A 16368-nucleotide genomic window follows, 5' to 3' on the forward strand; every position below is an offset into this window, starting at 1 on the left:
ACTAAGAGCCAAAAAAGAAGTCAAGTATCATTCAAGATTAGTCCATATTCCCTACTTCTCCCATTGTTTTTCAGGCTTTCCTACATTTAGGGCTGTGCTCACACTATTGCACTATGTGCAGACACTGAAAAAAAATGTGGTGGGAGAGTCCAAGGTGAAATATTCTCCATATTCATCTTCAGAGTAGCATTGTGAAATGCCTTTGGTTCCTTTTACTGCTAATAATTTGATTTCTGGCGGATCATTAGCTTGATTTCAGAGGCAGGCTTCTTCAAAGAAAATGATTTTCAGAATTGAGGCTCTTCACTTTACCCCTAATATGCTAGATAATGCTTTGAATAATCAACATATAGAGGTAACACAGAGAAATGAATTTGGTAAGAGGTATCTTGTATGTGAAGGTGAGCACATTACCGAAGGCGAAGACATTCCTTCTTTCTACCCTGGTAGAACTTCCTGGGATAGAAGTCAGATTCTGGTGTGTTGAAATTTCCTTTTGAGGCCGTGCTTTGGCAAGATGCTGCCTTGTTGCTTATAAAATGACTAAAGTGTCTACCAAATGCAAGTGCCAAGTCAAAATATGTTCTGTATTTTGGTAATTGTGCAGAAAGAGCACCAGATGGTTCTGATGATGAAGCGCTTTGGGTGGGATCATCAAGTTTTAATGGATGGCAAACTCCAAAAGCTTAATTATCAACCTCTCTAGCAGCAGACTTTCTATTGGAGTGGACAAGTTATTTTCAGACACAGAAAAGAAATAACTATATTTCTTTGCATGTAGCTGAATAAAACCCACTTTGCTGCTCTGTAGGAGTATCTGAAGCTCAGAATACTTGGGCCTAATAGAGAGTGTGCCAAGTTATGTTTCCAAAGTGGAAAAACTACGTTATGAATAATACTGTTTTTGTTCAAATAGCTTGATATTTTCCCAGCATGCCCAGTTTTCATAGTGTGCTGCTAATGTGTAACTCTCCCACAATATGAATATATCCTACATTTTGGGTTCAGGTGTATAGCAGTGTTGTTTATTTTCCACATCTAGACTGAAATGGCTCAAAAGTGGTCTGTTCTTTTAGAAAATTTTCCTATTGGAGGAATTTGGACAGGCCACATTTAGAGCAAAGAAATGAAAAGATTAAATAGCAGATCACATAGCACACTTTTTAACTCCTGCAATGTTGCTTGATTTCATAAAGTGAGTCCATTCAAGCTGAAAGTGTTGATTGATTTGTTTCTGCAGTGTTAAAATTTGGCTTTTAATTTTAATACCTTCCAGTCAAGGCTGGTAACAGCATAGCAGTAATTTGTGTGCTGTAATCACAGAGGGCTTTGTATGTATTTGAATGAAAAGTTCTGCGTGTGACTTTTTTTTCTTTTTGCATTTCTACATGTTTGCTAAATCCTAGTGATGGTAGTATTTGCTTCCAGTTTTTACACAGGAATACTATTACCCTTGCCTGAAACTCTGGTTGTTATTGTCACTGAAATAATGAAAAGCATCACCATTGACTGCTGCGTGATTGCAGGGTTGGCTTGTTGAAATACATCTTGGATGAGGCATATTTGAGCTAATGAGGCCAAATACAGCCATCACTCACACCATGCAAGTACTTTGGCTTCTGTAGGATTGGACTGGATCTTTGAAATGGTGTGAAATTTGAGTTCACTAAAATGTGAGAATCCTGCAACTTGTGTTGCCACATAAGAACAAGTAAAACCAGAAGGGTCTAACTGGTTTTGTTTTCAGACCATCTTATTTTGTCTCCAAGAGTCAGGTTTTAAAAATTGTTGGGACTTGCTACACAGCACAGCTGCTTCTCTGCATAGGGAGAGATATCAAGAAAAGTATAATATGTGATTGATGGGAGACTCTTGTTGGCATTGAGCCATCTTGCAAATTTTTTTATATAATTATCTGTTAATTTTTGTACATGCACTTAAGCAACTTGTGATGAGTTCATCTCAGAATCCAAGTCAGCATGCCTACACAGAGGATTCATCTGACTTATGAGAGTAATGTAATTTTTTTAAAGTTAAAAGTTTAAAAATGTTTTAATAGTATTTTTACTGAGTTTTGTGGCACTCTACATGGCTTAGACTGGGATTCTGCTCTTTCTGATCTCATTAAGTAGAATCTTATTCTCTGATTTTCAAGGAGGTGACTTCTTATTTCACCCAGTATAGGGCACTGGTATTTGAAATGTGTGTTCCTAGATCTTCAAATTATGGCTTGAAAGTTCCAAAAACTTTATGTTGGCACTCTGTGCAGAGGAAAATGTCATCCAACTCTAGTATTTTCAAATATTTGTCTTCTTGTAAGGTAATTTAAAATTACTTTAGGAAGTGCTGTATAGGTGCAAAATATATTCTTGTGGTGATTAACAATAGTAATTTCTGACTTTGCAGTGAATTGCCAGGTTATTATAATTCAGTCAAGTTCTGGAAATATCTGAAAGGTTCGTTACATCTTTGGGATGGCAGAACAAAAGGCAAAATCCTAGATCCATTAAACTATTCATTGTTCTGTGATAAAACAAGTACAGGAAGGTTTTAACCCTGTGTCCCCAAAATAGCCATGCTTTCCTGTGGATTCAGAGGAATCCCTAGGGTTTGCTATATTTCTTTGAAGGACCATATTTATTCACACTGAATACTCTGTCTGCTGATATTTTGAAAATTCCTGTCCTCTGAGAACTGTAGACTTTTCAGTCTCTCTGTGACAATTTACACAGCAATGAGAACAATGGGATTTTGGAAAGAACCGTGACCTGCAGCACCACCCTGACACCCTTAGTTGCAAAGAAAGTGGATTAAGTTATTTGGAATCAAGGAGTAGTTTGCAATAAAATAATTGAAAGTATAAATGTTACCATTGGAACTATAACTGACATTTCACAGTTTCTTAAATGAAGGAAAGGGAGAATAAGGAAGAATAAGAAAAGTCAGAGAGATTTTCTAAGAACATGATCTTGGTTTTTGAAAGTGGAATATCAACATTTTCTCTTTTCTTAATTTCCCAGAAATTTTTCTTATAAGTTTACTTATACATAAGTAGTTAACTTTGCACTGCATTCCAAAGGGTTCATATGCCAGAAAAAGAGGGCAGGGTCACCTGGAAAAAGGGAAATTTCTAGCTCAAAGAAGCAAAGTGTGTTGAGTTAAAGTAAAATAGAGGAATTGGAAAATTTTGCAATAATAATAAAAAATAAAAAAGAAGAAAACCTACATATTTTATGGGTACCAGGGAATAGTTATAACTTGTGCTCTAATGATTTCTGATGGATGTTGCTGTGATGTTCACTCTGGTGTTCATTAAAAAGAAAACGGGTAAAACACCACCCTAAAATTCCACAGCAGGACCTGCTTCATTTAGCACAAGACAGAAACACATTTGAAGTACTTCCTATAGAACTTTCTTTTTAGAGAAATAGAAGTTATTCTCTGCATATTTTTCTTTTCTTCCTTCCTTTCTTTTGTTCGGTTAAAGCAGTGATAAGATCTTGTAAAGAGACATGTCAGGCTGATGAGTTAATTTGGTGAAACTTTTAGGTTTGCCAACTTCTTGAGTGTGATTTAAAAAATTTTTTTTTTCTTTAGTAAGATCAGTATTCCACTTACATTTTTGAAATATTGCATGCAAAGCGCCTAGTAACCACCCCTCTAGCCATCAGCTTTTCATTGCAGCCTGTCAGTACCTTGCTGAGGGCAGGTGCAGATAGCCTGGGGCTCATAGATGTCAAGCAATGCTGGTAAGTGCCTGGAGATATGGTTTTATATGACTGTCTAAAGAGGCTGTGACTATCTAAATAATTTTAAGCACATGAGAAACTGAACCCTTCCCCCAAACTTGCCTTTAAATTTGTAGCTTGGGACATTCTGTCCTAAAGTGTAGGGTAACTGACTCTGAGTTTACTGATATGTGATTCCTACAACCAGTATAAAAACCAGGCTATGAACATAAAACTGATTTTTTTTGGCTGATACAAAGTAGTGCTTTAGCATTTTAACCTGCTTGACTTTAGTACCCCGGACTGTGCTTAACATAAATTGGAGTAAAGGGTCATCATATCATTTTTTTGATGGGCAGTATTGCCTGAAAGAATTTCTGTCTTTGGTGAACATATTTCAGTTCTGGTTTCAAAATATCTGGCAGAGGCGAATGTCACAGAAAAAATAGGAGGTCCAAACCTTTAGATGATAGGCAACAAGTATTTGTCAAAATCTCAGTTCAGATTTTGACAGAGATGTCATAGGTGAAAAATCCAAAAAAACTAGGGCTACACTTGATAAATCTCCAAAGGGTAAAACCTTATCAAACTGATAGCTTTGCCATTGAAGGCAAATTTCTGTTTCAAGGTGCACTCTTTCCTTAATTAACACAATTTTTTTCTTCCTTTTTTAACTAATGAAGTAGCCATGCTTTAGGAGACACTGAAAGAAGGCCAAAAGGTTTTTATTTTGAGGGCTTGATGAGATAATGTGGTTCTTTTTTTTTTTTTTTTTTGACTGATTTATTTGTCCAGCAGGTGAGAGTTAATTATCTTTAGGACTGATAATTGTAGATAATCACAAATAGAGGGGTCCTTTGGGCAGAATATAAAGCAATATCCTTTCTGGGGCACTCTGTGCCATGTACTTGGAAACAGTTCTCACAGAGGATCCACATGTAAGGTGGGATCCTAATTGAATGGGTCTTGGAAGAAAGAAATTTTACTGACTTATTTTTCTAAAGTGAAATGAAAAATAGAGCACCTGGACCTCCTTTTCTCTGATTATAGTGTCAGGATAAATGAATTACAAAAATGGGAGCTGAGAGGGGATGTTAGTACACGACTAACGGAAAAAAAAGGATTTTAGCTATAATTATTATGTTTCAGGGTTTCAGGGAAAGAAAACTCCAAGATACGGAGTAAGGAGGTTTTGTCCCTCAGGGAATCCAGGGAAGTAGACCTGAAGGCAGACATTCTTAAGGCCTTCTAATTGATTTTTATGTCCTACTTAACTAGCTTTGAAAAATCTTAGCTTCTGTTACATGGGACTCTCCAATACAGAATCCCAATATTTTGTCTGGATTAATACTAATTTCAATGGGAACAAATGGCACACTTATAATATTACAAAATAGATGGGTCAGAAAAATTGTTAGTTTGTGTGCAGCTGACTTAGCTTCTTTTCCCCTTTTCCCTTTTTCTCTTTTTCTATTCTTTTTTGTTTTTCTCCTCCTTGTTTTTTTGAATTTAATCGAAACCATCAATCTCTATGGTTTTTTTGTTGTTTAAGTGCATTGCAGTTGTGTCAGGTTGAATCTCCAGTTGTCAGGGAACCATCAAATCCACATGCTATATGGGATAATTATGCTGGAATTTTAAATATGGTGATGTGTTACCATGCACTAGTATCATTGTTGATATCTCTAAAATATCAGCTAAACATTTCAGCTGTCTTACCATTTTTAACTCTTGGAAATAGTGGTAGAATGGTAAAACTGGGCTTTCAGAATTACCACTCCCCCTGCCCCCCATATATATAGATATATATAATATATCTTTGCTCAAGGGCTTTAGCTTTCTGTTACTATTCCAAGCCTTGTCTATGCATATGTAGGTGTTACACTATAAAAAAAAATGTACCAAGGAGTTTGCATCTGGTAAATGTAGCACAAGTACAGTTGAGTAGGTGTTTAAGTCAAAGTGCAGTGAAAGAACCTGATGAAGATGTATCCTAAACCCTTTCTGTGGCCTGAGTGCGACAGCATCAGGCACTGAGGGATGTTCAGTGACTCAAAGCCTCCCAAGTTATCTAAGTGTTCTCAACTCTACATAATTCTTGATGCTTTGTCAGGCCAGGAAATTACAGACATGTAATTTGTTTTCATTTTTCTTTCCAGAAAGACCTTTTCTTTTTGCTCAGAGCAGGTCATCACTTATATCTAAATATAAAAATATATATAGGTAGTAGATATTAAAAAATTGAGGATAAATAGGCACCCATAGATATAGATAGTTGATTTGAATAAAAAATCAATGCAATTCCATTCTGTCGTGTAAGAGAATTTCAGTTTGTTCCAATCCAGACCTCAAGAAGCTCATTAAAGAGACTTAACTGCATGGTGAATTACAGTTTGAATAATATTTTATATTTTTTATACTGTTGTTTTCAGTCATATGACTGAGCTGAAAGAATATACCCTCTTTTAAACACAGTAAGCCAATTCTTCAGCAAAATTATTTTAAACATTGGTCTGCATATGAAAGGCAAGGGAACCTGACACATTATGTATTCAAAAGATAAAGGGAGCCAAAAACTACTGAAAGTATTGTTAATTTTAGTACAATTTGGCAAGAAAAATTACATCCAAATGGTAAGCTAACAGCTCCTGGTATGTGTATTGTTGCATAAAGATAGTATTATATAATGAACAAAAATGTTATTATTTTGTGTTAAAGTTGCACGTGGAGAACCCTTATGAGACTGTATTACAGTCATGCCAGGAGACTCTGCTATAGTTGCAAGTACACCCATAGGAAGAGATTAAAAAGCTATCATTCCACATGGTGAGAGTATAGTTGAGACCCAGAGAGAGAGAAGAGAAAAAAAATGGCCAAGTATTATAATGCAGGTCAATGCCAACGCCGCCCTTTCGGTCTTTGTGTGGTTGATTTCCACAGGGGCCTGACAAAAGTGAGTCTCTGCAGAGTGACCCTGGATGTCACTTCCAAGCCACATCCTCTGCAGCCCCCACAGCTTCTCCAGGTGTAGAGAGTAACTCTGGAGTGCAGTTTGGATTAGCTGTAAAGCTCTCTCTGTACTTGCTACATCCTTCCAACAGCACAGTACTGCAAGGGTTTCTTGTGTTTGAAATCCCGGCCATACTTCTTGGGGCTTGTAATGCTGTAAATTTTCATTCAGGGCTTAATTTACCTTGTAGTGCCTTCAGTACACGGATCTGCACATGTAAATGCTACAGAAACAGCCCTGTTGTGAAAGCTTTCTCTGTTTTCTTTAATTCAGTCGTATTGATCAGGAACGCCCGAGCCTGTGGCTGTGAAAATGCCGTGTAGCTCACCAGAAGTTCAGAGGTGTTTTTTGTGTCCCAGCACACCATGTGAGTGACAGTGGGCTGGTGCAGGAACTCCAGGGAAATTTGAGTCCCTTGATGTGGGAGCAGGGAGCCAGCAGCATTTACCACCTTTCCCCGGGCAACAGAGGAGGCTTTTGCTGTCTGCAGCCGATGAGTTATAACTGGAGCTCCTCCTCTCCCTTCAGCCTTCCAAGCAGCGTGGTGTATGTCTTGTGGTTCTTATCTGCTCAAAAGTATGCACACAAAGCTTATCAGATCTGGAATGCTAGCACCCTGCCTTTTAAATGAAGGAATAAATGCATATTTAGGTATTTCTTTCATCTGCACGGTGAATTAGATGTTTTTGGTGTTTTCAAGTGTAATTTTAGTGGTAGATGTAGTAATATATTTAAATTAGTTGTTGGAGATATGCAATACTTTTTTTCATCAAAATCCTTTTTAGACTTAAGTTGATGCTACGCTATGAAGTGATACTGCATACATTTTTTATTCTATGCTCACGTCCTGTAATGATTGGATGCTTTATAGATCTGCAAGCAGACAGCAGAGGAACCTTCCTGAATTGCCTGTTGGAGACCTTTACAAAATAACACAATTATTTGTTAGAGAGGAGATGATAAGGAGCTTTTACAGCCAGTTATATAATGCAACACTGCCAGGTAATGTGCCACTACCGAGTGACACCCTTTTGGGAAAGACGGGGAACCACTGTCTGTGGAGCTTGGCAAAAGTGGTGATGTTTATGGGGCTCCTTTTCTTTAAGAGGTAGTTTACAGAAACACCATCATTGTATGTGTATGTTGACATGTTTTTTGTAGGCAGATGTGAGGTTGCTCTAAACTGGAAGTCATGTAGTTTACGTAAGTGCTAACCAGAGCTAAACTGGATTAGAGTGGGTTTGTGGCCAGTCATCTCCAAGTGTGGGCAGAGTGAGCTCATATCTCCCTGCAAAACTGTGGAGATGTAGCCTATTTTAGGTACTTCTTTTGAGCCTCGTTTCTGTAATAACGACATCACAGCTTCTGGGGTGTAGAATTGTAAAGCATCACTGCTACAGAGGGAAGAAATAGTAGCTCCTTTTTGTGTATGAGGAACTAAGAAGCACAAAGCAACTTCTGCTAAAGGTTGAGCAGAAAATCTGTAACAAAAGCAGCAACTGAGTACAGAGCTTTGGAGACCAATTTTACACTCTATGCGCTGTGGTGTGGTTCTTAACTCACTGTGATGCAATGTGTTTTAAAATTACCACTTGTGGAACAGGTGGCATGCCCTGATTCCTTCTTTGATGGATCACTTGACTGCAATCTCTGTTAAGGAGTACAAAAATCCAAATGAAGATTACTGCAGAAGGACTATTCTAAAATGAAAAGCGAGAGGGAAACAATGTGGTAGTTAGTTTGGATTGGTTGGATTTTTTGTTTGTTTATTTGTTTGGGGATTTTGGTTTTTTTTTGGCTATGCATAGAACCAAGAATAATAAAGATTTCAAGAAACAAGCCAGCAAAGGTGGTAAAATACAATCCTTGAGTGTTTGAGCAGGAGTGAAACAAAGGGAAGATACCAGAAATTTGCTCATAGTGGTTAACTACTGCGTTTGCTTTCCTGTTTTAAAATGATCATGTATGAAGAATTTTCTGCGTGTAAGTAAAACATTTTTCATTAACCATCTTGAAACTGTGCCCTTTATCTGAATTAAGGAAGATTTTTAGAAATCTGGTTCAAAGGTTCTCCTTACAATCAGCCTACTCCTTCTTTAATTTTTGTGATTCTGTCTAGACATTTACAGGCCATTAATGATGCTTTAATTGTGAAATGTTGCACGTTTAAGGGTGTGAAATTGCTATGTGATTCAGGCCCTAAATGTGTAGTTTCATTTCTGTATTATTCCTTTTTCTCATTTCACATCATGCTATAATTCTGAAAATAGTTTTTTAACAGTTTTTAAATGATACATATTTTAGTCCCAGCAGCCCACAATGATAGGCCACATTCTCAAATGATATAACATGATGCCATGCTTTTTACTAAATAGCTGCTTCCATTTTTTGCTTCCAGGCTTCCTTCATGCTCACTGGTGACTGTGCACAGAAAATACAGGCTACCTGTAGAGGCTCTATCTTAGAAACATCAGGATATTTTAATTAAGGATTTTTTAAAATTAGTAAATATTTTTTCTGCTTTCCAAAACCATTTAATTTTTTTTTTTCTGAAAACTGATACCTATTGGAATTATTAAGAGCTGACTGGGTGAAAAGATGGCTATTTGATAACTGACATTTGGCTTTTCATGGAATTTTCTTTTGTTCATAACACATATGGTAAACAAGGTCCTACCATCATTTAGTGATGTCCATAATCTGTTTTATGTCCAGTGTTCTCTTGGTGTCAATATGTGCTCGCAAGGCAAGCAAAAGCTTAGCTTTTTGAAAATTGAGTTATTTTGAGGGATTCTGTTAAATTGTTGGATGACTGTGTAATATTCTTAGGTCAATGAGGAGTGGTTACCTTTACTAACTCTTTAGCAAAGGTACCTGAAATCAGAGCGTAAGCTGCTCTAACAGATTTATTTCCCCCCTTTCATAGTGGCACTGGGAGAGCAAATCTTTGATAAGGATGGTAGCAACCTTCCAAACATGCAGAAATTGCAGGTATTCAGAATGGTTTGAGAGCACTTAAACTGCAAAATATCGGAGTGAAATTTCTGGTGGGATTTGTACCAATTAAAACAACAGAATACTTTAAAGACAGCTTTGTTCTTTTATATATTTATGCAACAGCTGGTCACCTGTGTGGTCACCTGGAGTTCAACTCAAGACATCTAAAGTGAAAATGTAGATGGTTTGAGCTAACAGAATAATTTGTTATTAATGTTGTGATGTCAGTGTTTGATGGACGGAAAGTTTTCTATGTAGATAAGAAACTAGGGTTTATTTTCAGTTTAAGGAAAAGTACTTGGGCATCTAAAAATAATAAAAGTGATGGAGGCTATAGAATATAGGACTACAGGTGTAAGAGAAGAAAAAATAGATAACAACTACTCCATCTAATCAGGTCATGTGGCTTACTTTTGTGTGTCTATGTGTTAGCTATGTTGTCTTTCTTTTGGGCAGAGAACCGTGCAAAGTAAGATGAGTCCAGGCAGTAAGACAAAGGTATTTTCTTCCATGTAAAGTCTAGATACCTCATACTTGAATTGTCACTATGAATAGCTGTTTCTGGTCGATTAGACTGTTTTCAGCATTTTCCTTGCACTCTGCTTGTGTTGGTAGACTGTGGGTATTACTGAACCCTTCCTTGATTGCACTATTTTATTAAATTTACTAAGGGAAAGTGGTTGAAAGAAAGGTCAGTTTTGTACAGTCTGCTGAATGCAACAGCCACCCCCACACTGATGAGTCCATTTCGAATAGATCAGGCTCTTTAGGGTTGGGATTTTTTCCCCCACACTGACCAGCTCCATAATGGATAAGCTTGCAGCTGATTCACAGTTCTGAGGTGTTATCTGGGCAACAAGCTCGGGATCACTGGGTACAGTTACCCCTGTTCTTCTCCCTCACTTGCACTGTTGCTGTAAGAATCAAGGCTTCACATACCTATTGTTCTGCAGGATTTTTTACCAAATGGAACTTTTCCCCTGGTAGATCTCCAGAGTGCTAAAGCTAAGTTTAAAATTTTGTATATTTAACCTTTCCCCCTAATTGCTTGGCCAGAATAAAGGTTTGGTGCTTTGTTCCTAAATTCTCTACATGAGGTGGTGTGCATTAAAGTGTATTTATACTTTCAGATTAATTAACTGTGACCTCATGAACCACTGTCCTTGTTTAATTGGTGGCTCCAAAGCACACTAATGGCATAAATCAGCTGATAATGAGATTCAGACTTGCTTTTAAAATATATAATAATAACACTGCATTGATAGAGCAAATGAGATTTGTTGACTCTCTGTTGGTATTACAGGAGAGAAGACACAATTAAATGTGTACTTTCAGGATGGGGGAGGGCTTGGTTGGAATGAATAATATGCACTTCAGGGTGGGTGTATGAAATAAGGAGGATATTCTGCATCAAGATAAGTTTGGTATTCTCTCCTTGTCTCTAGGCACTGTGCAGTACTGGCTGGTGCACTTTAGGATACAGAAATGTTGTGGGAAGGTGTTTCTTAAAGATTACTGGGGGCTAACAAAAATGACGATTTCATCTTTAAATATAGTTACATGTTTTTAAACTGAGCTTACACCCACTGTTTTATGAACTGCAAATTAATCAGATAGCTCACAGAGAACAAAAAGGTTTTGACCTAAACTAGTTGCCCAGGCTCCATTACTATTTTCAGTTTAATGTTACCCATATCCATCCTCACATTTTGGAAAGAAAACAAGGGCTGTGCAACAAAGTTTCTTTGTTTTCCTAAGAACTAAAAATGTGCTGTATGTAGACCAAACAATAAAAATAAACTACTGAACTACCTTCTAATGCATGGGGGTTCTGGAGAGAGGAAACCATGGATATTTAGAGGCATAAAGTGAGTCATTGTGCTAGTTAAAGAATTTTATAAGGCGAGCTCTGTGGGTTTGAGTTGCATCTGTTACCTTTCCAACTAGAACTGAGGGGTATGCAGGAAAAAGAATGTTGGATTTAATCATGCCTTATAGTGACTGCATTGTACTTAGGCTAAGCTTCTAACTGGGATCTAGACCATAAGAGAACAAAATCGTTAGTCTTTCTTCTTTGTATAATTTTTGCCTTAGATAGGTTCCAATTAAACGACCTAAACAATAATTTTACACCAGGTAAGCGGCAAAATGCTGTTAACAAAGTACTTAAATAAAAAAAAGTAATAAATGTTCTGTAACACTTGAGAACATAAAAAAAAAAAAGCAAAAACTCCAAGCCAAAACCCCCCTCACAGCTATTTTCCTTATTAAAAGATAACCATGCTTGCATTTATGACAGTTCTTAGAAGCCATAATGGACTGGGTTGCTATGGTGTGAGATGCAGAACAATGAAATAATTGTTTCTCTTGGTATTGGCTTCCTGGAAACAAATTCTGTGTAAATTACTTGGCTGAAAGCGTGACAACAGTCTTGTATTCTGTTTTATTCAGTTCATGGTAAAAACTCGTAACTATTTTATAATAATAAAAAAGTAACCTTTATCAGTTCTGGGCTTTCTTTTGTTTCAACTTTTTTTTTTCTTTTATATTTTCAGGTCAGTTTCATGAATTCATGATTTCTGGGAGCTGGGGCTGATTTTCTTGTGTATTTGTAAGTATTTATTATTTTCTCTGTTATGTGCATCTTTCTACTGCTCTTTTGACATGGGGAATAGAAGAAATTTTAAAATGTCACTGTTGTATCACAGTTTTAACATGTTCATTTAGCAAGAATTTGACCTCACTACTTTTAAACTTTTGGTAGGTTTTTTGCTACCAACTTATGCTTCTGCTATTCAGAGGAGCTACAAATTCTGAATTAACAGTAAATATTATTATTCCAAGCTTTATTTTTGTTTTTATAATAATAACAATGATGGGAGAACAGCTTACAGTCACACATCAATGGTGGCACTTGCTAATGACACCACTGCGTCATGTTTTTGCAATGAAAATAATTTCTAGAAAAGAACTGGGGCTGTGACTCAAGATAGACAGCACTTTTAGAGGAAGTGCTGTATGGTGTTATTGAGGAAACACTAGGATGATCAACATCTGCTGAACTAGAAATACATTTTTGTATCCCTTGGAGGAAGCTGACCTCTATGGTTGCAGAAAAACCTTGGTCATTCAGGCCACAGCTCAAGAACATGTTTCAGAGTATGCCCAAGTTCAAACGCATCAAATGGACTACCCCTAAAGAGAAATGCTTTGAGAAAGGGAAAGCCAGAGGAGAGCACCTGGGAGGAAGATAGTTATTCATGCAACAAATAGAAAGCTTTCGGAATTGCTGTTTAGCTTTAGTCAAGTATAATAAGGAAAATCTAATGGGCCTTAGACTTGGCATGATATAAATTATTGCAATACCTCTTGTATGATGTAGTATAAATGAAACCAATCTATGCAGCTTGTTCTCTTAAGTCACAAATACAGTTTATGAAAAAATATTTATTCAATCATTTGTGGAAAAGGACGTTCACAAAACTGCATTCATCAGGGAAAAAATATGGCTGGTTCTCCTCTCAATATGGAAATATGTTCAATTTGTACTAACTCTTCCTCTTTACAAATGTTCGTTTTCACATATGGTTTTGCTATGCTATTTGCACTTTCCTTCACTTACAGGTCAGCATTTTTTTAATGAGCATTGTCAGTCAGAGATAAGAAAAATATTATCAAATAAGATAAACAGCTTAAAACCAAGTATTACCATTGAAAAATAGTTCTGAGAAGGAAATATAAAGTGATTACTGAATTGAGAGTGAGGAATTTGTTATATTCCTTCTGGCTTTGTTACTGCATTTTTTTTTAAGCCATCATTTTCTTTTCATCATTTTTCTCTTCTAAAAATGGAAATTGTAACATAAGTCTATACAAAGAGCACCTCTTTATACCTCAATATGGAGCACACTTTCCAAGGAAAGCAATGCAGTAAATTCAATGGTAGTTTCATGGTGAACTTTTTGTGTACCAAGCTAGTTGGGTGAGAAGTTTTAAGTATTGTTTAGTTCATGTTCATCTAGTGTTACAAACATAAAAAGGGCTTTAGTAATTATATTGTGGACTGCTGATCTGAGTCCTGCTCTTCTTGGCTGACATCAACAAAGAGCTGTGGTAAACAAAAGTGGCATAAAAAAGTACTTGGACAACAATTCTTGTATTTAGATCAATCAAGTAAGTATTTAAACTCCCATGAGAAGTATGGACTGTTAATATCACACAACTGCACACTGGCTGTTGCAGGGCAAGTTGTTAGTACAGCTGAGGCACCTGACATACTGTGGCCATGAGAGCTGGGATGTGGTTCGGCAGCCTGAGCAATGGAGCTGAGTAAATGACTGTATGAAATGATGAGCCACAGCCTGGCTCATGATAGGTGTCCTCTGCAACCCAGACTTCAATTACAGTGACATGAATATCTGGGGAAGCCAACACTATGCTGACTGTTCTTCTCTGCTTAAAGGACTTATTTTAGTGTTTAGCACTATATGTCTAGAAACATATGCAAACCTTAAGTTCACATAAACTGAAAATAAAATAAAATGTAGGAGGTACAACCGATGGATTCAGCCCTGTGTTTCCTCACATACTGAGAACAGCACTAAAGTATAGCTTCTACAGTAATATAGGATTAGATCTTCTTAAATCATCTCTATTTTACCTCTCCAAACTTACAAATATTCTGTACATGAGTCAGGCAGATACAGACTCTTACTATGCACTAACAGGACTATGTACAGTGTCATAAATGGAGACAAATAAAATAGACCAACAGGACAGCTTGTGACCTGAGGTACCTTTCCATTTAAAGACTTGATTTCTGCAAATACTTATGCATGTGAGCTGACCATTGAAGCTGATGGACTGAGGATCAGGGCCTGAGGCTGAACAAATAGGCCCTAAGCAAAGGAGAAGATGGGAGCTTTGGGGGTCGGTGTGGAAGACAAAAAGTTTGCACGTATCAGGACTTTTGAGAAGATTCAATTCGAAGCAGTATTTACAAAATGCTAATGAGAGGTGTATACCTTTTTCATGTTATGCTATAATATTTGGGCATGTTTTTATAGCGTGTTTGTTTGATCTGTACTCCAAAGGGAAGGAGTGCAGATCAGTGCTAGGAAGATTGATCTTTGAAACTGTGCATATTTTTATATGGGAATACAGCAAGATCAGCTAAATACTACTATAGGTCTATACCAAAGCTATTTCAACCAGGGGCTATAATAACTTTTTCCTCAAATTTTTGAAAGTTTTGTCATAGATGCATTCTGCTGTAACATGTAATTACTTGGATCATCCAGTTCAGGCAACTTTGGGATTTTTTTGTCATATTTGGCTAGTCTAGCTCAGGAGAAAACAGGATTGATGATTCATACAAAAGTAAATTTCATGGAAAATATGACATTTGTGCTTTTGTTTTACGCCCACAGAGTAATTGTCCTAACTAAAGGTTACTTTTTTTTTCAGGAATGTGGTTTTAACATGGTTTAATTTATTTAATTGTTCTTTCAAGTAGGTTTGTCCAGTAGTAAACTGCAATAGTTATTTAAAGATATGGATGGCAAAATAAGTGTCCTCTAATAACAGAGCATTTAGACCAAATTTTGCTTGTACATCAGCAATTAGATATATCTATTTACTAGCAGTTCAGTTTCTGTGTAAACATTTTATTGTGACTTGGCTACCATGTGAAAACACTGACAGAGAGAGAAAAATAAAACCTGAAATGAGAGGTGTTGAAGCCCATGAAACTTCAGTGTCTTGAAACACCTGTACTGAAAACATGGTGAAAATAATATAATTGTATTTGGGAATAAAATAAAATTTCTTTAAAAATGAACACTAGTATTTTTTTCCAAAGAAGGTTTGAGAACAAAGCCAGAAAACTTAGGGAGCACACACATGCACACACATTATGACACAACAAAACTGACATAGTGGGTAGGTAAATTTTATCTTTTCAAACACTCTAATCAGCATATCAACAGAATCATGCTTTGCTTAAAATTCAATATTTAATATTTTTTCCCAATCTTATTTTTAAGGCAACTTTTATACTCTTTTTGTTTTTCTGTTTTGGACTGTTTCTATTTACACCACAGAGCATCTGGCCAAACAGATTTTTTCTTTGTATTTCTACCAGCTTATTTAAGAGGAGAAAATTATTTAATTTTGAATATTTGTATAGCAAAGTCAAAGAAAGCCCAGCTTATTTGGAGCAAAGGAAGGCATATATGTCTTTGGTGCTATTTACCTTATGGGTTTAATTGATAACATGTGATGTTCTACTGAATTACTGAATTGAGTTCATATATTTGGGAAAATATACAGTCTCTACTTTCTAGAAAAGCAATATACTGAACCGAAGTCTTAAAAAGTTGATCTCCATTTTTCTCTTCGTAAGACAGGATTGTTAATCACCATTTTGATCAAGGAGATGTTTGCTAGCTTATCACATACCTCTTTCTATAAAGAGATGAGTCTTTAAAAGCTCCTATTAATAAAGCAAAGTGATGCCTAACTAGAATCTCTGTTTGCTGCAACACCCATACCTTTTTTGGCGTGTGTGTGCTGCAGGTATCCGAGGCCTTTATCCTCTTATGCCTCCCCTCCTGCTAACATTGTGACATGCTA

General features: G+C 36.6%; 1 protein-coding gene across 1 annotated transcript in view; it reads left to right on the forward strand.

Annotated features, from left to right (window-relative positions):
• Positions 1-12346, forward strand: part of LOC120410095 (translation initiation factor IF-2-like) — a 56366-nt gene extending 44020 nt beyond the window's left edge. Inside the window, exon 4 of the mRNA XM_039552943.1 lies at positions 12291-12346. Coding sequence (XP_039408877.1) covers positions 12291-12303 — 13 coding nt within the window. The 3' untranslated portion in view covers positions 12304-12346. The remainder of the gene's footprint in view (positions 1-12290) is intronic.
• The last annotated feature ends 4022 nt before the right edge of the window (positions 12347-16368 follow it).

Source organism: Corvus cornix, chromosome 5, assembly GCF_000738735.6.
Source record: "Corvus cornix cornix isolate S_Up_H32 chromosome 5, ASM73873v5, whole genome shotgun sequence".
Taxonomy (NCBI): domain Eukaryota; kingdom Metazoa; phylum Chordata; class Aves; order Passeriformes; family Corvidae; genus Corvus; species Corvus cornix.